The sequence below is a fragment of the Blennius ocellaris genome, assembly GCF_963422515.1.
Source record: "Blennius ocellaris genome assembly, chromosome: 2".
Taxonomy (NCBI): domain Eukaryota; kingdom Metazoa; phylum Chordata; class Actinopteri; order Blenniiformes; family Blenniidae; genus Blennius; species Blennius ocellaris.
The window spans coordinates 32,847,268-32,871,415 of record NC_137651.1 but is presented as its reverse complement, the minus strand read 5'-3'; the positions used below and the strand labels follow the sequence as shown (position 1 = coordinate 32,871,415).

The following is a 24,148-nucleotide window of genomic DNA, read 5'->3' as shown; positions in this document are numbered from 1 at the left end:
GGAACAGGACTGGGCCAGGGTGCTACCTCCTTGTACCGGTCCAGCTCCTGCAGGAAGGTGCGCTCCTGGAACAGCGTTTGCAGCCTCTCCTGGGTGTAGTTGTGGCAGAGCTCCTCGAACGTGGCGCCGCGCTGCTGCTGCGCCCAGCGGGGGTTCTGGAAGCCCGGCGTGTCCACCACCAGCAGAGAGCACAGTGAGTGCTGGCTGGACTTCAGAGCCCTGAAGCACACACACACACACACACACACACACACACACACACACACACACACACACACACACACACACACACACACACACACAGTGTGTATGCTCAATAAACTGCTATTGTGAAGAGTTAGACATCAGCTGGAGGGGGGGGGGGGGTGGGGGGGGGGGGGGGGTGAAGTGTAGAGATCCAGATGTTTGTGGCAGAAGGAACCAGAACAATCACAGTCATGGATTTGGAGTGAATGCTGCCGGGAACTTAGAACTTAGAGCTTCAACTCTGTGACACGTCCCTCCTGTACCAGACCGCCACCGCCATGGGTCAGGACCCTGTTCTGGACCTGCACTGCCATGGGTCAGGACCCTGTTCTGAACCTGCACCACCACGGGTCAGGACCCTGTTCTGAACCTGCACTGCCATGGGTCAGGACCCTGTTCTGAACCTGCACCACCACGGGTCAGGACCCTGTTCTGGACCAGACCGCCATGGGTCAGGACCCTGTTCTGAACCTGCACCAGACCGTCACCGCCATGGGTCAGGACCCAGTTCTGAACCTGCACCGCCACCGCCATGGGTCAGGACCCTGTTCTGAACCTGCACCGCCACCGCCATGGGTCAGGACCCAGTTCTGAACCTGCACCGCCACCGCCATGGGTCAGGACCCTGTTCTGAACCTGCACCGCCATGGGTCAGGACCCTGTTCTGGACCAGACCGCCATGGGTCAGGACCCTGTTCTGGACCAGACCGCCATGGGTCAGGACCCTGTTCTGAACCTGCACCTCCATGGGTCAGGACCCTGTTCTGGACCAGACCGCCACGGGTCAGGACCCTGTTCTGAACCTGCACTGCCACCCGAGACCCCCCCCCTCGCCTCAGGTGTGCCCCAGGGCTCGGTCCTGGAGCCCCTCCTCTTCATTATGTACCTCCTTCCCCCGCTGCAATGTCTTCCGCACACTTAAATACAATTCCACCGCTTTGCAGACGACACACAGCTCTCTGCCTCACCGCTAAACCCTCCTCCACCCTCCTCCACCCTCCTCCACCCTCCTCCACCCTCCCCCCTCACTGGCTGTATTTCTGAAATAAGAACCTGGCTAACCCTCAATTTTCTCAAATGACACAACAAAACTGAGATCCTTCTTATTGCCACTTGACCCAGAACTCTCAGCTTCTCCATCAACATGGACACCCTGGTCTCACCCCCACTTCAAAACAATACTCCACACTCATTTTCAAAAATTTAATATTCTCTCCGATGCCAATTGCCCCGTGTCTGTGTTGTTTCACTGTCGCTTTTATTGTTGTTGTTTTGTTTGGTTTACTATTGTTTTAATGCAAATTGTGAGGAATTTCAGTTTGTTGAAAATGTGAAGACTTTACCTGTTGATGAGGGAGACGACGAGGGTGAAGAGCTCAGCGTACAGGCCGGACGCCATCGCCTCCACACACTCCAGAGCCGTCACCTTGGAGCCTGGGACACAACCACACACTGAACACTGAACACAACCACACACTGAACACTGAACACCGCAACACTGAACATGACGACACTGAACATGATAAGACAAAGCTCTAGAGCAGTGGTCCCCCACCGTCCTATCACCGGGGGGGGGGGGGTCGTAGAGTGTTTATATTATTGAAGGCTTGATTAGCCGAGCGGGAATCAGCCGTGGCCATCAATCCATACTTCCAGTAGAACCCCTGGTACGTCTGTTAAGAACTTCTTCTGTCTTCACCTTTTCCTTCCAAACACGTCTGTTCTTGCTCGTCTTGCTAGCTTGTGGGCTAAACGTTTGGCGCTCAAGTGACGAGACGTAACCCAGAGAATCTGGTCATTTTTCAAAATAAAAGATTATTCAGACTCAGATAATAAATACAACGGAAGCAATTGATCCACGGCCCGGTACCGGTCTGCGGCCCGGGGGTTGGGGGTTGGGGACCGGTGCCGGTCCGCGGCCCGGGGGTTGGGGGGGGGTTGGGGACCGGTCCGCGGCCCGGGGGTTGGGGGTTGGGGACTGGTACCGGTCCGCGGCCCGGGGGTTGGGGGTTGGGGACCGGTCCGCGGCCCGGGGGTTGGGGACCACTGCTCTATACGATCAACAACACTAGAACACTGAATTGCATGAGTCTGAAAACAACGAGGATGAAGACGACGAAGGCCGTCCAGGCTGTCTGCATTGTGCGTCTGCATTGTGCGTCTGCAGGTTGTTGCACAGGCTGATTGTCGCTTTTGTGTCGTCGAGGGTGGAACACTGCAATCCACTCCTCTGGACCTCTGACAAGTACATCCGGAACCAGGATGTGATATATTCATAACAGTGCACATTGTTTAAATGTAAAGTGTGCTATGAATAAAATGTATTATCGTCATTATTATTATTATTATTATTATTATTATTATTATTTGAGTAAGAGAGTGTAAGAAAGTAAACGCTGCAACTCCAGTGCAGTCGTCTGGGCCTGATGTTTGGTTGACGGCTCCTGGGTTCCGCTCGTCTTTATTCATCTCTGTCTCGTCCAAAAAAAAGTCTCACTGACTGTATTTCTGCAACATTTAGAGTTATTTATTTATTTGAGCAGTACACATTCTGCTGAAGCAAGAAGCTGATGAGCTCCACCCCCAAACTCAGAGCAACAAAAAGTACCTTCCACACTCGTGTAGAAAGAACAAAACATTAACAAAAAAGAACCTCCCACATTTCAAACGACTATATCAACACAGACCAAACTTACAACTCACACACTCACACACACATATAAGTTCATCCAACATCTTCAATGCATTTCTTCTTCTCTGTATATTTCAAACGTCTTTTGTTTGTATTTATATTCGAACAGGTTGATGTTTGGACGTCGTTTCAACTCCGTCTCCAGTTTGTTCCACGATCGTTCACCTTTAACTGTCGGGATGAAGCTTTTCAGGGTTCTACTATGTTTCTGGGTCCTAAAGTTTAAGTCCTCACGTATTTCATGACGACCAGTACGATCTGGAACCTTCTTATGTATTTGTCTTGGTAACAATCTGTAACTTGCTTTATAGAACATCTGTACTGCTTGGAACTCAATGATGTCACAAAGCTTCATGAGCTTTGATTTAAAAATAATGAGTTTGTGTGGTCCAGAAACCCAAATTTATGAATTAATCGAATAGCTCTTTTTTGTAACATTACTATTGGTTTTACTGTGTTTTTATAAGTACTACCCCAAACCACAGTGCAATGATATAAATTGGGCCAAATCAGAGAACAGTATAAGGCGTGTAGAGCTTTGATATTTAAAATGTGCTTTGCTTTTGCCATCATTGCAATGCTTCTTAAGGAGAGTTTGTACCTGTGCCGTCCCCGTGGCCCCCGTCGTCTGGCCCCCCCCTGAAGGAGGTGGCGTGCTGCAGGCCTTTGGCCTGATGCTTGAAGACGGAGGAGGACAGCTCCTCCAGGGTGCAGCCCAGCAGGTAGGCCGCCTTCTGGGCCCACTCGTGACGGGCGAACTGCCGCCTGCCGGCTGAGGACGAGATGCAGAGTCACCGTGAACAAGAAGGAGGGGGTGAAAGAAAGACAACAAGCCGAGCTACAATGGAGTCAGAAGGCTACTGCTCTTGTTCTGGCAATGATCAAAATCATGTTGTTGTTTTTGTTCTGTGTCCTTTTGTTTTTGTCTTCATCATCATTGTTGTGATGATTTAGCTTTTTGCTCTGTTGTTGCTCCGGCTGGTTTCTTCTCCTGGCAGCTGGACAATATTTAGATCCCTGTGATTATTGTATTATAATGGGAAAAAAGAAATGTATGTAGCACTAACAAGGGTATTGTATGTTTCTCCCCCCCAGTCTATCTCTCCGTCTCTCCTCTCCTCCATCCTCTCCCCCCAACCGATCCTCAGAATTCCTCCACCTCTGACTCTGGTTTCTACAAAGTTTCTCCTGTTAGAGGAGTTTTTCTTTCCACAGTCACAAACAAACCTGCTGCTCATGTGGATCTGTGGGGTTTTTCTATTTTCTCTGTAAAAGCACATTGGAATGAATACTGTATTTAAAAATGTCTTTTTTTTAATAATAATAAAAAGAAGCCTATTTGACCTATTGTGTGTCTTGGTTGAAATGGAGCAGCTCCAGAACAGCACAAAGTGCTGCTGAGGGAAACCACCGTCATGTCTGCATTCCTGTGGATCTAAAGCCTTCAGTTCCGCATCGACGCAACATTTCAACATGGCTTCCTCTCCACACAGTCGGCCCAGAAGAAATGAAGGTAAACGAGTACAAAGGACAAGTGACTGTTGTCAATGTCATCAGGTAATTATTTTTCAACAACATGAATTCTTTTTCTAAGTTCTGGTAAAAGGAAAAGACAGCCGATGTGGCCGAGGCTCTTGTGTTGAGCTCCAATGACGATCAGCTCTTTGAAAAACTTTCCTTCAAAAGCTACAAGTGACTTTTTAGGAATGGAGAAACCATAAGAAAATGTATTCTTTCACATGTTGTGCTGTTACGGGTATTACGAGAACAAAACAGAGCATGTGACGTTTTTCCCACAATGCAGTGCAACGTGACTGAGACTATGAGAGGCCTGGTGCGGACTGTCGCTCCGGGGGTCAGGACGCCTGTTCAGGATGAGTGACGAGAGGGACGTCATCAACTCCCACAACACTTTGTACCCAGACAATTAAAAGAAACTTTCATGGAGCCACGACAGACGTGCTAGAGTCCAGAGTTTACCAACCGCTGGTGTTTCCACGAGATCGTCAGGTGTCCCGGGGGAAATGATCACATTTCACATTGTTTTCTAAGAAACCTTTGCTCTCACAGCGACAGTGTGTAGCAGAGTAATGATGTATAAATACTCTTCACCACTAGAGGGCAGCACAGAACTTTGCCGGTGAAATGTAAAGTGACAGACGTCAGTGTGGTTCATCTCCACCTCCTGCTACCATCTTGTATCAAAGTACTGTGTCAGTGACAGTGATGGAGAAGTTTTTGAAAACCAGGATCTCAGCTCTTCATCCATCAGGTCCAGGTTTCACACTGACGGAGGCACTATTAAAAAAAGTCCTTGTTTCTGGATTTACTGGATTCCTGTTGATCAAACTGTGATGAGAAAGACTTTATATTGTTAATAGAGGCTGCAGAGTTTAACTTTTTAACATTTTCAGGTGGAGGTGGAGGTGGAGGTGGAGGTGGAGGTGGTGGAAGTGGAGGTGGAGGTGGTGGAAGTGGAGGTGGAGGTGGAGGTGGTGGAGGTGTGCCTCCAGAGTTTTCCAAAGAAAAAAGTGTTCCTTGACTCACAAAGGTTGAAACCCACTGCTGTAGAGACACTTGTGGCTGTAGAGATGCAACATTGGACCTCTGGTTCAGAACTGATCACCTTTCCAGCGTTAGGAAGTGGCTCTGGGCACTGTGGGGGTTTCTCTCAGGTTGATCTGAGAACAAGTGGCTCTGGGCACTGTGGGGGTTTCTCTCAGGTTGATCTGAGAACAAGTGGCTCTGGGCACTGTGGGGGTTTCTCTCAGGTTGATCTGAGAACAAGTGGCTCTGGGCACTGTGGGGGTTTCTCTCAGATTGATCTGACAACAGCCTGCCTGAAGGTGTGAACCTGAGTGGTCTCCAGTGTAGCAGTGTGTGAACAGTTCTCAGGGATGATGTACAAAGACCAGATTCTTCAAGGTAGAAACCCGATGGCGGTCAATAGAAGGGACGTTCTATTTGCTGCAGTGTCACACGTGTTAAATCAAAGCTGCACTCTGTGGATGAACCCTGAAAAGACGCCTCCAGTGTCGGGGAGCTCCAGAGCTCAGGGTTCAAGCTGCACTGGGAGCAACATCGGACGGCACTGGGAGCAACATTGGACGGCACTGGGACACACTTGTGAGGAAGTGAGCCACTGAGAAACAGGTCAACAGGCTGGAGAAGGCATGAAAGAAAGAAGCACATTCATGTCCACGACCGACCAGGTGAGACGAGGAGGAGGAGAAACCATACAGACGACATGACATGGAGCCTGATGAGGAACACATTGAGAGAGGAAATACAGGAAATATAGAAATTACCTTCGTCTCCATCTGCTGGTGTGCAGCGCAGCATGCAAACATGCAAGTCAAGAGAGGGAGTTAGAGACACCATGCAGACTTTCATCACTTCATCACACAGAGCAGAGCTAGAGGGCCAATCTAATTCTATTTGTACCCCTTAGCCCTCCGCCTACCCCTTAGCCCCACGCCTACCCCTTAGCCCTCCGCCTACCCCTTAGCCCCACGCCTACCCCTTAGCCCGCCGCCTACCCCATAGCCTACCCCTTAGCCCCACGCCTACCCCTTAGCCCTCCGCCTACCCCTTAGCCCCACGCCTACCCCTTAGCCCGCCGCCTACCCCATAGCCTACCCCTTAGCCCTCCGCCTACCCCTTAGCCCCACGCCTACCCCTTAGCCCTCCGCCTACCCCTTAGCCCCACGCCTACCCCTTAGCCCCACGCCTACCCCTTAGCCCTCCGCCTACCCCTTAGCCCCACGCCTACCCCTTAGCCCTCCCCCTACCCCTTAGCCCCACGCCTACCCCTTAGCCCCACGCCTACCCCGTAGCCCTCCGCCTACCCCTTAGCCCTCCGCCTACCCCTTAGCCCCATGCCTACCCCTTAGCCCTCCGCCTACCCCTTAGCTCTCCGCCTACCCCTTAGCTCTCCGCCTACCCCTTAGCTCTCCGCCTACCCCTTAGCCCCACGCCTACCCCTTAGCCCCACGCCTACCCCTTAGCCCTCCGCCTACCCCTTAGCCCTCCGCCTACCCCTTAGCCCTCCGCCTACCCCTTAGCCCCACCCCTACCCCTTAGCCCCACCCCTACCCCATAGCCCCACGCCTACCCCTTAGCCCCACGCCTACCCCTTAGCCCTCCACCTCCAAAACGAGGGCAAAGGCAAAGGGATAGGAGTTTCAGCCCTTCAGATTACTCGATCCAGATGGGACGGCACTGTATGGACTGGCGGAGGAGGCTGGGGGACATGGTGCGGGGGGGTTCCCGGTGGCAGTTATTAAACGTTTGGAGTCCCTGTTGGAGCCGGTCCGGTGGGTCACCAGCAGGAGAGCGTGGGACTGGGGGAGGACGGACAAAGCTGGGAGCTACAAAGAGAAGCTGCAGGCTGTTAAACGGTGAACCCCGGTGAAAAGGGGCGAGTAGAACAGACTGCAAACCAGGATTCACAGCACAAGAACATTCTAACCTTGCATGTAATAAAGCCACATAACAGACAGGAAGTTGCCAGCGGCACTCTAATGTCGGGTTCGATGCAGAAAAAGGACTTTTGATTGCATGAATTGGTCTTTTCTGTTTAGAGTTTTGGAAGAATTTGGATTCCACCATTCTTTTATGAGGACAGTACAGGCTGCTTATGATAACTGAAGAATTAAAATTAATGGAGCAGTTTCAAACAAATTGACATTGGAACGTGAAACAAGGCAAGGATGCCCAACTGGCCCACTTTTATTCGTGATTTTTTATCGAGCCCCTTAGTCAGTGGATTCATCAAAATAGAGATATTAAAGGAACACGTATGAAGGGAGGAGAACAAATGACTTCTTTATTTGTGGATGATATATTGTCGTCGCTATCCAGCCCAGAAAAAACATCTCTTGTACAACTATTTTGACTTTTGGAACAATGTGGATCTTTTTCAGCTCCTAAAATGAATGTCTCAAAAACACAAATTGAAATGTTTAATTACGACCCTTCAGAAATTGTGAAGACGTGTGACACGTGAAATGGGGAGCGTTGATGAACCTCCAGACCTGGCAACAGTGTTCTCAATACATTTTCTGCCCCTGAACAAAAAAACCCACAAAAACTAAAGACATGTAAAGAGATGGGATTCAACACCTTTTCTCAATGTTGGGTCTTGTATTGAATCAGTACAAATTCTAATTTTGCCAAGAATGCTGCATCTCTTCCAGTCCCTTCCAATAGATGTGTCTGCCCCCCAGGTGCAGAGGTGGGATCAACGTATATCAAGAGCAAAGACCAAGAATTAAAGCTCAGTTAACAATCAGCAAAAGAAAGGGGGGGGGAGGGGGGGTGGTTGCACTCCCATATCTAAAAGAGATACAGCTGCACAGTTGAGACCATGAATATGTTGGTGTAATCCAGACTACAGGGCGAGATTGGAGGAGATTGAGGAGGGCAGTTCCCAATCCCAGCAGCAAGAGGTGCTAACGGGCAGAGGAGTGAGAGGTGCTAAAGGGCAGAGGAGTCAGTGAGAGGTGCTAAAGGGCAGAGGAGTCAGTGAGAGGTGCTAAAGGGCAGAGGAGTCAGTGAGAGGTGCTAAAGGGCAGAGGAGTCAGTGAGAGGTGCTAAAGGGCAGAGGAGTCAGTGAGAGGTGCTAAAGGGCAGAGGAGTCAGTGAGAGGTGCTAAAGGACAGAGGAGTCAGAGGTGCTAAAGGGCAGAGGAGTCAGTGAGAGGTGCTAAAGGGCAGAGGAGTCAGTGAGAGGTGCTAAAGGGCAGAGGAGTCAGTGAGAGGTGCTAAAGGGCAGAGGAGTCAGTGAGAGGTGCTAAAGGGCAGAGGAGTCAGTGAGAGGTGCTAAAGGACAGAGGAGTCAGAGGTGCTAAAGGGCAGAGGAGTCAGTGAGAGGTGCTAAAGGGCAGAGGAGTCAGTGAGAGGTGCTAAAGGGCAGAGGAGTCAGTCAGAGGTGCTAAAGGGCAGAGGAGTCAGTGAGAGGTGCTAAAGGGCAGAGGAGTCAGTGAGAGGTGCTAAAGGGCAGAGGAGTCAGTGAGAGGTGCTAAAGGGCAGAGGAGTCAGTGAGAGGTGCTAAAGGACAGAGGAGTCAGAGGTGCTAAAGGGCAGAGGAGTCAGTGAGAGGTGCTAAAGGGCAGAGGAGTCAGTGAGAGGTGCTAAAGGGCAGAGGAGTCAGTGAGAGGTGCTAAAGGGCAGAGGAGTCAGTGAGAGGTGCTAAAGGGCAGAGGAGTCAGTGAGAGGTGCTAAAGGGCAGAGGAGTCAGTGAGAGGTGCTAAAGGACAGAGGAGTCAGAGGTGCTAAAGGGCAGAGGAGTCAGTGAGAGGTGCTAAAGGGCAGAGGAGTCAGTGAGAGGTGCTAAAGGGCAGAGGAGTCAGTGAGAGGTGCTAAAGGGCAGAGGAGTCAGTGAGAGGTGCTAAAGGGCAGAGGAGTCAGTGAGAGGTGCTAAAGGACAGAGGAGTCAGAGGTGCTAAAGGGCAGAGGAGTCAGTGAGAGGTGCTAAAGGGCAGAGGAGTCAGTGAGAGGTGCTAAAGGGCAGAGGAGTCAGTCAGAGGTGCTAAAGGGCAGAGGAGTCAGTGAGAGGTGCTAAAGGGCAGAGGAGTCAGTGAGAGGTGCTAAAGGGCAGAGGAGTCAGTGAGAGGTGCTAAAGGACAGAGGAGTCAGAGGTGCTAAAGGGCAGAGGAGTCAGTGAGAGGTGCTAAAGGGCAGAGGAGTCAGTGAGAGGTGCTAAAGGGCAGAGGAGTCAGTGAGAGGTGCTAAAGGGCAGAGGAGTCAGTGAGAGGTGCTAAAGGGCAGAGGAGTCAGTCAGAGGTGCTAAAGGGCAGAGGAGTCAGTGAGAGGTGCTAAAGGGCAGAGGAGTCAGTGAGAGGTGCTAAAGGGCAGAGGAGTCAGTGAGAGGTGCTAAAGGGCAGAGGAGTCAGTGAGAGGTGCTAAAGGACAGAGGAGTCAGAGGTGCTAAAGGGCAGAGGAGTCAGTGAGAGGTGCTAAAGGGCAGAGGAGTCAGTGAGAGGTGCTAAAGGGCAGAGGAGTCAGTGAGAGGTGCTAAAGGGCAGAGGAGTCAGTCAGAGGTGCTAAAGGGCAGAGGAGTCAGAGGTGCTAAAGGGCAGAGGAGTCAGTGAGAGGTGCTAAAGGGCAGAGGAGTCAGTGAGAGGTGCTAAAGGACAGAGGAGTCAGTGAGAGGTGCTAAAGGGCAGAGGAGTCAGTGAGAGGTGCTAAAGGACAGAGGAGTCAGTGAGAGGTGCTAAAGGGCAGAGGAGTCAGTGAGAGGTGCTAAAGGGCAGAGGAGTCAGTGAGAGGAAATGAGGAAACCCTTCAGACTGCCACCAAGGCTGTGGAAGTACTCTTTAGTTACTTTTGGATTACTTCCCCAGCAAACATAAGACCCAACCCTACTAGTGAGACTCAATGTCCTCAGTGGTCGGGGGGGCGGGCTCCTACCTTTGGTGGCCCCTGCGGCCCCCAGATGGTAAATGGCCCCGAGGATGAGCCAGAGGGCCTTCTGCTCCTCGGCGGAGACCCCCAACACCTTCATGGCCGCCTGCAGCTTGGTGAACTGCTGCGAGGCCCGCTGCTTGTCTTCAGGCTGGAACCATCAAACACAGCGGACGTCAGGGTGAACCGAGGAACGGCGGCGGCGGCAGACCTTCAGCGAGACCACCAGCTCTGAAGACCGGTCTGGGGCCAGTACCTTGGACTGCGGCAGGATCCCAAAGGCACTGCTCTCTGCAAGGTGGTTGAAGTGCAGCTCCGTCCTGGGGGAGGACAACACGGGGCAAGGAGTCAGTTCCTTCGTACCGCGGCCGTGGTGCAGCGACAGGAAACGCTCAGCTCTTCAACAAGGACCAGCTCCGGGATAAACCACATCGCTGACACGGACCAGTCCAACCTCAGTCGTACGCTGCCTTTCACCTCAACTGACCAATGTTTGTAGAGTCTCTTCTCTGGAACCTGGATTCAACTTTCAACCTGCTGCTTTATCTGGAGCTTTGAGATGAACAGGGAACCTACTGGACGAGGGTCCAGAACCGACAGACAAAGGCAACATCGATGGAAAAAGAGGGGAAACTAAAGCCGGTCGACTCCCAAAGAGGCCGAAGACTGCCAAACAGCTACAAGGTACATTTAAAAAAACATCGTGAAAAATGTTCAAAATTTCTTGTCACTCATTTCAGAAAGTCAAACCCGTATACCCCCATCATAGTTTATTTTCCTTGTATTTCATCTTACTGTATATTTTGCTCCCCTTAGAACGTATTATACTTTATTATAGTCTGTGATTTTTATCTTATTTTTTAGTCCTGTTTTATTTTATTTACTTATTATTACTCTTTTGGCCCTTAGAGTTCTTGATAGTCATTGTATATAAGATTCTTCTATTCTTATCTAACTGTTTGCACATTTCTTGTCTTTCATCCTCAAGAGTCCTTAAGAGCAGAATGGAACAAGTACATTTCTCCTTTGTGATCAATAAAGGCTTATCTTATCTTATCTTATCTTATCTTATATCTTATCTTATATGATATCGACACAGTGAAATATTTTAAGCCTTTATTTCTTGAAATCTTGATAAGTATGGCTTACATAGAGTGAAAAACCCCAAATGTAGTGTATCAGAAAATTAGCATATTGTGGATTTTTCCTCAAAAATGATGAAAAATGTAAAAAGTTGCTGAATTGCTAAAAACAAGACAAAAAGCAGTGAGTTTGTTGTGGTGGACAGAACAAAGTCACCTCAGGCTGCTGTCGGCTCCGGCCAGCAGGTAGTAGAACACGTTGAAGGTGGATTCTGCTTCTGGACGTCGGCTCACCCTCAGCTTCTCCAGGAGCATCGTCTGCACAGCGGGGGGGCACCGTCACACTCTGTGTGTGTGTGTGTGTGTGTGTGTGTGTGTGTGTGTGTGCGTCACCTGGATGGAGGCGGAGGCCACCTGTCCAGCCTGGTCGAAGTCCAGGGACACGACATGTGAGAACCTGCTGGCGTTGGTGTTGATGGAGGTGGAGCTGTTTCCAAACGCCTCCAGGATGGTGTAGACGGCCTGCCACTTCTCCGCTGGGGCGCCAAGGACACATCGTCATCATCATCATCATCATCATCGTCACCCTCATGTTCAGTGCAATCACTTGTTCTACAGTTTGCACCCACTTCACCTGGATTCACTGGGTTTCCGTCTTTCAATCCGTTGCTCCATTCATCACTTTTTTACCGTCTAACGATTGCAGCTCATTTTTAGTCGCACTACTATTTTGCCATTTTGTCTGATTTCGATGTTCCACCATTTTATCTAGCGCTAGCTATTTTCCCATCTTAGCCCTATTTCACCATTTGACCAATCTTACTGTATTTTTCATTAATTCGTCCATATGGAACTTTTGGCCAATTTGTTGTTTTTTTTTGCTTTTCTCATATGTTTGGCCACTTCTATCAGTTGTATCTTGATTTTTTCCCCCCAGATCTTCATGTGTGTGTGTGTGTGTGTGTGTGTGTGTGTGTGTGTGTGTGTGTGTGTGTGTGTGTGTGTGTGTAACCAATTTGATCAAATACTGACCCACACTGCATTATATCTTCAGGGATGATTTGTCATTATCCAACGACCAACCCATTATATTTTAGGGCACATTTCTAGAATTTATTTCGATTGAATTCTCGTATCACCGGAGAGTCCAGGTGTTACTGGATCGTCTATTAGCCGCGCGAGCTAACAGCTAGCGGCTCCCGCCGCCCGTGCTCCTTTCCTCCTCTCTGGTCTCTTCCAGGCTCAATCTTTCATCAAGGCTCATAAAACGCCGACTAGAACTTCAAAACACTGTAAAAACTTGGATATTTAAGAGGAAACAAGCCGATATAAACACAACAGATCCAGATCTGCACAACTCGTGATGTCACACATAGGCTCCGCCCACAATGGCCCATGAAGAAGGATTCCCCCGACTTCCTCGGCTGGAGATTAAAAATTCAAATAACTTTGTTACGCGACCACAGTGGAGGGGCAGAGTTGGAGGAACCTTACAAGTCGGAGGAACCTTACAAGTCGGAGGAACCTTACAAGTCGGAGGAACCTTACAAGTAGTACCACAACTATGGGTTTAGCAAAGTCGTGTTACATTTCACTGGGCCTTTAAAGCAGGTGTGATAAAGTGTGATTCCGACGTGGCTGAACACGTGCGAGGTTCCCCGCCTCTCACCAGAGAAGATCTTGCCGGTGCTGCCAGCGATGGAGACCAGGTACTGGACCAGGTGCTGGCAGTTGGTGGTCTTGCCGCTGCCGGACTTCCCCAGCAGCACGATGGACTGATCCTGGCGCGTGGTCAGCAGGTTGCGGTAGGCCGACTGAGCCACGGAGTAGATGTGGGGGGCCGTGTCCTCCCGCCGGCACCCTTTGAACATGTGCATCACCTGAGGGGGAGAGACCCATGAGATCCACGGTCCGTGACGGCAAATCCTCCACATTCGCCCGTCGAAACTATCTGGAGATAAAACCTGACAACTCTCCCACACGTCTTCACTGCGCTGGTGAAAACCAGCCAGAGGAAACCAGCGGCATGTTTCAAATAGGGACGGGATTATTAATAATAATAATAATAATAAACATGACAAGAACAATAGGGTCCTGGCCTCCAGGCTCATTCCCTAATAATAATATTAAAGCAAACGGAGCTCCGTTATCAGACAAATATCGGTATCGGCAGATATCCAAATGAAGGTATCGGGACTGGATCAGAAGTAAAAAAAAAAACGTGTATCGGTGCTTCCCTCGTTTCAAACACATTACTTCAAATAGAATCCTGAGAATGATCTTTGAGATGAATGTGAGGAGGTGCAGCAGGATCCGGGGGGGCTCAGGGACCTGGAGACCACAGGAGTGTTGTGGACGTCGTTGTCTCACCTTCTCGGAGTACATGGAGGGGGTGCTGAGGGGGTTGATGAACACCAGGTTGGGTCCGGCGAAGGAGTAGATGAGGTTCCCCCCGTAGCGCTGCCTCAGGCAGTGCATCACACTGGACTCGTTCAGGTACAGCAGTGAGGCAAGGTCCTCGGACCGGTCGTAGGACGGAGGGTTGGCCTGCAACACCCCCAGAGAAAACCCCCGGCCCGGGCAAACCCTCGTTTTAACGGCGTACGAAGCCCCTGAACTAAACCAGGTCAGTGTAGTGAAGCCGCTGTGTGCTGGAGGTGTGGAGGTGCAGTCTCACCTTCTCGATGTCGTCTTCATCCACGTCCAGGACGCTGCCGTCGTGCTCCAGTCTGACCCTGAGCCGGCCCTCGGGCAGCGAGCCGGCCTCCGTCTTCACCATGGTGGCTGTTCAGAGGACAGACACACTGATGCTCACACCAGAGGACAGACACACTGATGCTCACACCAGAGGACAGACACACTGATCCTCACACCAGAGGACAGACACACTGATGCTCACACCAGAGGACAGACACACTGATGCTCACACCAGAGGACAGACACACTGATGCTCACACCAGAGGACAGACACACTGATGCTCACACCAGAGGACAGACACACTGATGCTCACACCAGAGGACAGACACACTGATCCTCACACCAGAGGACAGACACACTGATGCTCACACCAGAGGACAGACACACTGATGCTCACACCAGAGGACAGACACACTGATGCTCACACCAGAGGACAGACACACTGATGCTCACACCAGAGGACAGACACACTGATGCTCACACCAGAGGACAGACACACTGATCCTCACACCAGAGGACAGACACACTGATGCTCACACCAGAGGACAGACACACTGATGCTCACACCAGAGGACAGACACACTGATGCTCACACCAGAGGACAGACACACTGATGCTCACACCAGAGGACAGACACACTGATGCTCACACCAGAGGACAGACACACTGATCCTCACACCAGAGGACAGACACACTGATGCTCACACCAGAGGACAGACACACTGATGCTCACACCAGAGGACAGACACACTGATGCTCACACCAGAGGACAGACACACTGATGCTCACACCAGAGGACAGACACACTGATCCTCACACCAGAGGACAGACACACTGATGCTCACACCAGAGGACAGACACACTGATGCTCACACCAGAGGACAGACACACTGATGCTCACACCAGAGGACAGACACACTGATGCTCACACCAGAGGACAGACACACTGATGCTCACACCAGAGGACAGACACACTGATGCTCACACCAGAGGACAGACACACTGATCCTCACACCAGAGGACAGACACACTGATCCTCACACCAGAGGACAGACACACTGATGCTCACACCAGAGGACAGACACACTGATGCTCACACCAGAGGACAGACACACTGATCCTCACACCAGAGGACAGACACACGTCTTCCAGAGGCACAGACACACTGATCCTCACACCAGAGGACAGACACACGTCTTCCAGAGGCAGAAGACACTTCAACGCCTTTAATATAAACAAGTTTCACCTTGAAAATGAAAGCGACAGCTCGGTCGAAATCTCGTTTAATGTGCAAATAAAATCGCATTGAGGGTTTTTCAAAGACCAAAATTACAAATAGGACAACGGGGTTTAGTTGATTTAGCTTTTTAATTTGACCTTTTGAAACAGAAGCTGTCGTTCCTTTTGTATCGGTTGTCAGTATTTGATGTGTTTCAGCGGGTTCAGACCCTCGTAACTCTTCAGTAACTCTTCAGTAACTCTTCAGTAACTCGTCTGCTCCGGGCGAAGCAGCAGGTCGTCAAAGTACCTGAACACCACTTCCTGTTTCCCTCCGATACTCGTCTTTGGATCATTTGGAGCCACTGCATCGGCCACATGAAGTATAAAGTGTGTGTCCAGAGGCGGCGGGAGGTGAGATGAGCCTGCACTGCCACCTGGTGGCACTCACAGGGAAGTGAAAGCTCTCTAAACTGGGGAAGTTGAACTTTTCTCGTGTTTAAGGAAACTAAAACTGGTTTCATTCAGGGTTTTTTCCTCTCCCCTAAGAGGAGCTTCATATCTGTGCTCACAGACTTAATGAATGCTTTGTTTTCTTTTTAGAATTAAAGTTGACGACTTTACATTTGGTGAAAGTAGAAGAATCACATGCGCGAACAACAACACAAGAGCGTCTCACCCAAGGAGAAGCCTTCTTTGTGAACGAGCCAGACTTTCTCCGATCCGTACCAGGCCTGCTCGGCTGCGATCTGCTCCTCCGTCTTCACCTGCGGGTACAAAGCGTCCGATCAGCCGTGGACCGTCACCGGACCACCTCGGCGCCACTTCACACACTTCTACTCGCACAGCAAGATCCCCTTTTAAATTAGTTTCTACCCCAACCGGGTGTCGGAACGACCGGCAGGCTGTCCTGCTGCCAGGTGATCGCGGCGTCTTTAAACCAGTGGGGAAACTAAAACTAGTCCAAAGAGGAAACTGCTGCTAAAAGTGAGAGAAGTGGCATCAGAGGAACGTCTGACTGTCTTCACACTTCAGTGAGACGTTGTGCGATTCCCAGGAGACAAAAGAAAACATGTTCGAGTAATCAGCATGCATTGAATTCAGCATGCCCCGATGGTGGTGTGAGTGTGTGTGTGTGTGAGAGTGAGAGTGAGAGTGAGAGTGAGAGTGAGAGTGAGAGTGAGAGTGAGAGTGAGAGTGAGAGAGAGAGAGAGAGAGAGAGAGAGAGAGAGAGAGAGAGAGAGAGAGAGGAGAGAGAGAGAGAGAGAGAGAGAGAGAGAGAGACTTTAAAGCAGGGGTGTCAAAGTGATTTCAGTTGAGGGGCCACATCCACCCGATCTGACCTCTGGGGGCCCAACAAGTCAAACATAACATATTAAACTGCAGATGTGGACAAATATCAAAGTCTTTCCTTCCTTTGATCCTTTTGACCTGCAAGAATTTGCCAGTCTATTCTGAAATTTACATACTAAATTTAATCAGATATTATATTTGCAAATAAAAACCCCAATCAGTCTGTATCTGGTATCGTATTTTTATTCAGGATAAAAACAATTTGTCATCATCTGGACATTTTTTTGAGTTTACGTGTCTAAAGTATCACTTCACATAAGTTGGACACCTTTATTGTGAAAGGTGCTGCGTCATGTGACCTCCACAGACGTATTAATGTCGGGGGTCAAATTCTGACCAATGTCATTTTTGCCAATCTAGTGATTTTAGATCAGCCTCTGTCAGTTTTCATATTTATACTTTAAAAAAATAAAAAATCACACGGCGGCCGGACTAGATCCTCTGGTTGTGGCCCCCGGGCCGCATGTTTTGACACCCCTGCTTTAAAGCATCAATTTCACAAGCCTTGGAGGGGGGGGGGGGGGGGGGGGGGGGGGGGGTAAACACACCATCAGAAAGTATTTGGGGAGGGGGGCACACACTTAAGGTTTGGTTAACAAAAAAAATGTCAAACGATTAAAATACAGTAATGGAGTGAAAATGTGAGGAGAGCGTGAAGGTGGGGGCTGCAGGCACAGAGCACAACACTCCACAGTGCAGGTGATTGTGGGACGAGCTGGTGGAGTCATTCCAGTCAGGCACAGAGCAGGCCACACCTGGGACTGTGCTGCTGCAGCAGCATGAGAAGCCTGCAGGAGGGCCAGAGGGTCCTCGTCCACTGAGTCCTGGTCAGTGTGCAGCATGGAAAAGGTCAGAGGCCACAGGTACACATGAGCGCAACAGGAAGTCAGACCCACAAACACACACGTATCGGCATGAAAACAAGAGCACAGCTGGACGCAAGAGGCAAAATCAAACCCTTAAAGTCCCAGTGAAATGAAGGTTCCACCTCCAGAACTCTCTGGTGTCTCTTCTAGAACATTTTCCTGCTAACTGGCTGAAGGTCAAATGTTAAAACACGACAATCTGAGAGAAAATAGCGATAAACGGTGCTATTTCCTCTGCTGGGCGGAGCTTCTGACAATAACAGAGTGACATCACGAGTTGTGCACACGCCCAAGTTGTGTTAACATTATGGAGGTTCAGAGTTTTGACCACGAAGAGGCTGAATTGAACCAGATTTCATCATCATGGTCATTTCAAACCCAGTGATTGATGAAGAAGACACAGAAGGTGGTTCTGCCATCGGTGACCCCGTCTGGAACATGTTTGAGGAAGCAGAAGACGCTTCGTCCTCCATTCGTCCTCGTCTCCTCGCCTCAGCAGCCGCCACTTTTCACCTTTGAGGCTCCTGACTTTTGGCAGAACGACCGGCTTCCTGGATCCAACACGTCCAAGAGCTAGAAGACTGAGGAATCACCGGAGAGTCCAGGTATTACTGGATCGTCTACTAGCCGCAGGAGCTAGCGACTCCCGCTAACCGCCCGAGCTAGCGACTCCCGCTAGCCGCCCGAGCTAGCGACTCCCGCTAGCCGCCCGAGCTAGCGGCTCCCGCTAGCCACTAGTGGGTCCCGCTAGCCGCCCGAGCTTGCGGCTCCCGCTAGCTACTGGCGGCTCCCGCTAGCCGCCCGAGCTAGTGGCTCCCGCTAGCCACCCGAGCTGGCGGCTCCCGCTAGCTACTGGCGGCTCCCGCTAGCTGTGCGAGCTAGCCGCTCCCGCCGCCCGTGCTCCTTTCCTCCTCTCTGGTCTCTTCCAGGCTCAATCTTTCATCAAGGCTCATAAAACGCTGACTATAACTTCAAAACACTGTAAAAACTTGGATATTTAAGAGGAAACAAGCCGATATAAACACAACAGACCGAGATCTGCACAACTTGTGATGTCACACATAGGCTACGCCCACAATGGCCCACGAAGAAGGATTCCCCTGGAGATTCAAAATTCAAATAACTTTTGTTATGCGACCACAGTGGAGGGGCAGAGTCGGAGGAACCTTACAAGTAGAACCACAACTATCGGTTTTTTGCAAAGTAGTGTTTTACATTTCACTGGGACTTTGAATGAAGGAAAGTAAAACTGCAGCTCGCCTGCGGGACATCCTGCAAAAGACATGGCAATAGTTCACACACAGGACACGAGATGAGATGGAGTTAGAAGGTTCCAGGTCTTACGCGCTGACAAGCCACAAGAGTACAAATTCCCGCCAGGAGACCCCGGGGGAGACCGCAGGGCCGCGAGAGTGGCGGGGGTCCCTGCTGGGGCCGTGTCGAGGAAACACCGACTCCCACTTCGAGCTTCGCCACGGAGAACCACAGAAACAGAGAAAGCGGTGAGCGAAGGGATGGAGAGAGGAGCGGAAAACAAGACAAGGTCAACAAGGAAAGCCAACGATCACAGAGGATGGAAGGTGGGGAACGGAGGGGGATTTGAGGAACACAACCAAAGAGAGAGAAAACGCCTACAAGGCGTCCGTTGTCAGGGGTCAGTTGAATTAGTGGCAAAGAGCTGAAGGGACTTCATTTGAGAGAGCAGGCGGCGAAACCTGGAGCGGCGTTAAGGTGTGGTTAAAGCAAGAGGAGCGGCGTTAAGGTGTGGTTAAAGCAAGAGGAGCGGCGTTAAGGTGTGGTTAAAGCAAGAGGACGAGTGAGGAACTGTGGCGGTGGAGCACCGAGGAGCCACCGCTCCCTTCACCGGGGGCCACTGCTCCTTCATCGGGGGCCACGGACACGTTACATCACGTCACATCACGTCACATCACGTCACATCACATCACACTCAATACCAGTCTGAAGAAAACATCCACGCAAAGTTCTGATGCACTACTTTACAGTATGAACTCCCGTTTGCTGTTCAATTAGACAATGTGTGTGTGTGTGAGAGAGTGAGAGAAGGAGAGAGACAGAGACAGAGACAGAGACTGAGACAGAGAGAGAGAGAGAGACAGAGACAGAGAGACAGAGAGAGAGACAGAGAGACAGAGAGAGAGAGAGTGACAGAGACAGAGAGAGAGAGAGAGACAGAGAGAGAGACAGAGACAGAGAGAGAGAGAGACAGAGACAGAGAGAGAGAGAGACAGAGAGCGAGAGACAGAGACAGAGACACAGAGAGAGAGAGAGAGAGAGACAGAGATTTACAGGAGCACTGAAGATCCTCATCAGGCGCCTCTGAGCCTCCTCGGTGGGACTGAGCGGCGCCTCCTACAGGTCAGAGCGACAACACATGACTACACAAAGCCTCCAGGTGTACAGAAAGCCACGCCCACAAGCCACGCCCACAAGCCACGCCCACACCTGCACAGTTCACATGCAGAAGGCCGGGAGCGGGGAAATGACGAGTTAGAAGATGTCTGCATATTTCTTCAATCCTTTTTCTATTCAAGAGACCAACAATAATAAAAAAATAAAAAAAACACATGAAGAGACATCGCAGACTTTCTCGTTGTGGTATTTTGTTAGATTAAAAATGTAAGAAGATTTCCCAGTTTCTTTCAAATCCCAAAATAATTTGACTTCTTAGAAAATCCTGATCTGGAGCTGCACTTCCTGACCAAAGCTCCTTCGTGGAGTTAATCCACGTCCAAATCAAACTGTGGTTTCATACGTGATCACATGTTCTACAGCAGTTTCTCAACCTTTGAGCCAAGACACACTTTGTTTTCTTTGGAAAAATCTCTGCAGCCTCTATTAACAATATAAAGTCTTTGTCATCACAGTTTTATCAACAGGAATCCAGTAAATCCAGAAAGCAAGGACTTTTTTAATAGTGCCTCCCTCAGTGTGAAACCTGGACCTGATGGATGAAGAGCTGAGATCCTGGTTTTCAAAAACTTCTCCATCACTGTCACTGACACAGTACTTTGATACAAGATGGTAGCAGGAGGTGGAGATGAACCACACTGACGTCTGTCACTTTACATTTCACCGGCAAAGTTCTGTGCTGCCCTCTAGTGGTGAAGAGTATTTATACAGGATTACTCTGCAACACACTGTCGCTGTGAGAGCAAAGGTTTTTTTTTTAGAAAAAAATGTGAAATGTAATAAAGTCCCAGTGGCAGTACTGTAATAAAGTCCCAGTGGCAGTACTGTAATAAAGTCCCAGTAGCAGTACTGTAATAAAGTCCCAGTGGCAGTACTGTAATAAAGCCCCAGTGGCAGTACTGTAATAAAGCCCCAGTGGCAGTACTGTAATAAAGCCCCAGTGGCAGTACTGTAATAAAGTCCCAGTGGCAGTACTGTAATAAAGTCCCAGTAGCAGTACTGTAATAAAGTCCCAGTAGCAGTACTGTAATAAAGTCCCAGTAGCAGTACTGTAATAAAGTCCCAGTGGCAGTACTGTAATAAAGTCCCAGTGGCAGTACTGTAATAAAGTCCCAGTAGCAGTACTGTAATAAAGTCCCAGTAGCAGTACTGTAATAAAGCCCCAGTGGCAGTACTGTAATAAAGTCCCAGTGGCAGTACTGTAATAAAGTCCCAGTAGCAGTACTGTAATAAAGTCCCAGTGGCAGTACTGTAATAAAGTCCCAGTAGCAGTACTGTAATAAAGTCCCAGTGGCAGTACTGTAATAAAGTCCCAGTAGCAGTACTGTAATAAAGTCCCAGTAGCAGTACTGTAATAAAGTCCCAGTAGCAGTACTGTAATAAAGTCCCAGTGGCAGTACTGTAATAAAGTCCCAGTGGCAGTACTGTAATAAAGTCCCAGTGGCAGTACTGTAATAAAGTCCCAGTGGCAGTACTGTAATAAAGTCCCAGTGGCAGTACTGTAATAAAGTCCCAGTCCCTTTAGACAGGTGATCAAATTCAACTTTAACTAGTGCAGAACTTGGTCTTCAGTGAATCAAAATGTAGTTTCCTGGGCTGACCGACTCGTCTCGAGGAACACGGTCCAGAGACCCACGGTCTAGAGACCCACGGTCCAGAGACCCACGGTCCAGAGACCCACGGTCCAGAGACCCACGGTCCAGAGACCCACGGTCCAGAGACCCACGGTGGAAGCAGGCTCCCTAACACTGCAGTGCTCTTCACCTCAAACATGCATCGTGACGTGCACATTAGTTTCCAGACTTTAAACTGTGGACACTGTACCTGTGGGGGGCCGACAACAGGGGGGGCTCCCGAGGACGGGGACATTACACCACCCGGCCTGGACGGAAGGGGGTTCGTGGCAGCAGGAGTAGGCGGAGGCGTAGACGTGGATGTGAAGCGTGACGGAGGAGTGACGGAGGGAGCTTTCTGTCCTGCTGGGCTGGCAGCAGGTGGACTGCTGCTGCTGCTGCGGAGCTTCGTGGCCCCAGCTGGTTTAGGGGCCGGTAAGAAGCCAGGTGGGGGACCCAACGACGTGGGCTTCGGGGCCGGGATGAACCCCACCACCGCAGGGAAAGACTTGGGTCTGGAATGAGGAGCTTTGGAAGGGGCTGGGTTGACAGAAGCAACGGGAGACGTACAGTCTTTTCCACCTGCAGCGCTCTGCGTGGCGCTGTGAAGACCGCCCCGGGATTTTGGGCTGGTTTTCTCCTGGATGAGCTCATTTTTAACTGCAACCAACTGAAGCGATTCCTCTTTCCTGTCGTTCTTCTCCGGTGCTGCTGGCTCCGCCCGTTCTTCTTTGTGTATCCGTGGACGAGGCTCTCTTGTCCTGCCTCGCACCATGAAACTTGTCAGGCCCTGAGACGCGTCGTCTTTGTCTTCCGTCTTGATGGCGTCGTGTTTGAAGGAGAAGCCAGACTTCACGTGGACCCTGGGCCCCGGCGCTGGTTCTGGCACTGCTTTGACCCGATCATTAGTGACTCTGATTGTTTCGATAGCTTTGTCGGAGTTTTGCACCGGCACAGAGGTTGGTTCCTCCGCTGGTAGGACCTTCCTGACAACGCGACGGACCACTTTCACTACTTTTTTCCGGGTCGGCCCTTGGTCCTCAGCTGGATCCGCCATCCCCGGGCCGGGTCCGGGTTGGCCAACGGTACCGTTGTGTGCACCGTTGACGATGCCTTTGGGCACTGCGCTGTTGAGGAATGGTTCCGCGCTCACTGGGGCCTGTGGAGGTTCAGGACTCTTCAGCCTTCCTGGCATTTTCGATGGAGGCTCTGGGCTCTTGAAGCGCTCCGGCACTTTGACGGGGGTCCTTACTTTTGGTGGTGAGGGACTCCGGAGTCTGCCTAGTGGCTCCGCACTGGAAACTGGTGGAGGACTCTTGGACTGGAAGAGCCCCCGGCCAGGGTCCAGAGCTGGAACCGATTGGGCCCGGCTTGACAGGCCCTCAGTTTCTGTCTACTCATGAAGGGGGAGGAAAGCAAGAGTGAGGAGAAGAGGAGCTATGAAAATGGTCTCAATAATAATAATAATGTCTGACAAGAAACATTTCTTTACGTATCTCCAGGTCAGACGTTTTGGTACTAATGTATTGAAGGTGACTGTGCAGCCCCACTGTCCACGAGAGACAGTATGGCCGCCAACCATCGTCACAGTCGGGGCTTACTTTCCAAATGTTATCACATTGTAAGTGCGGCCTCAAAAGAAAGAGGATTTATACCCAAATTACATTGATGGCAACAAGTGAGTGCATCCCAATATTCATATATCCATTTATTGAACTGGTTGGAACTTCCTGTGATGATCCTGTCCTTGAATACCACATCTCGGGTTTTTGGGGCTTTTATGCTCCCCGAAGTTCCAAAGCAAAGGTTTTTTTTTTTTGTCATTGTGGGGCTGTTTAACAATTGTTTTGTTGTTTGTGATGTAGATTCATTCACTACATTCTGAAACAACATTGAACTTTTGAAAAGTGTGCACAGGTTAAAAAAAACCCAACCCATATCAATACAAAGACTAATTTGTGGTTTGAGGTTCATTAGAACTTGTGAAACTTCACTATGATAAATCAAATGGACTCCCAGGAGGGTCTGTTGTATTTGTGGTGGACTTTCTACAATCGATTTACAATAAATAGAGGAACACAATAGAAATGTCCCCTAAAGATGAAAGTACTTACACTTGGGCTGCCAGGCTGGTTTTCATCTTTGATCTAAACGTGTTGAAACAGGAAAGCAGATCAAAGCCTTGAAACTGCAGAACGCCGCCGTCCGTCACACGCAGTGCAAAAAGCCACAACATGCAGAGTCTCAGTGCCACTCGTCCGTCGCCACGGCCGCTAACTCTCCATGTTCAGTGTGACTGAGGGCCACTAACTCTCCATGTTCAGTGTGACTGAGGGCCACTAACTCTCCATGTTCAGTGTGACTGAGGGCCACTAACTCTCCATGTTCAGTGTGACTGAGGGCCGCTAACTCTCCATGTTCAGTGTGACTGAGGGCCACTAACTCTCCATGTTCAGTGTGACTGAGGGCCGCTAACTCTCCATGTCAGTGTGACTGAGGGCCACTAACTCTCCATGTCAGTGTGACTGAGGGCCGCTAACTCTC

At 50.2% G+C, this 24,148-nt stretch overlaps 1 protein-coding gene across 1 annotated transcript in view; it reads right to left on the bottom strand.

The window, feature by feature from the left end:
* The window catches only part of LOC308141258 (unconventional myosin-XVIIIa-like), a gene marked incomplete at its 3' end in the record, with an annotated part of 73,986 nt that overhangs the window by 20,663 nt on the left and 29,175 nt on the right, over positions 1–24,148 (bottom strand). The window contains 11 exon segments of the mRNA XM_080511346.1: positions 27–219; positions 1,590–1,680; positions 3,540–3,710; positions 10,351–10,495; positions 10,601–10,664; positions 11,644–11,744; positions 11,820–11,962; positions 13,096–13,306; positions 13,797–13,973; positions 14,104–14,210; positions 16,022–16,109. Coding sequence (XP_080367472.1) covers positions 27–219; positions 1,590–1,680; positions 3,540–3,710; positions 10,351–10,495; positions 10,601–10,664; positions 11,644–11,744; positions 11,820–11,962; positions 13,096–13,306; positions 13,797–13,973; positions 14,104–14,210; positions 16,022–16,109 — 1,491 coding nt within the window.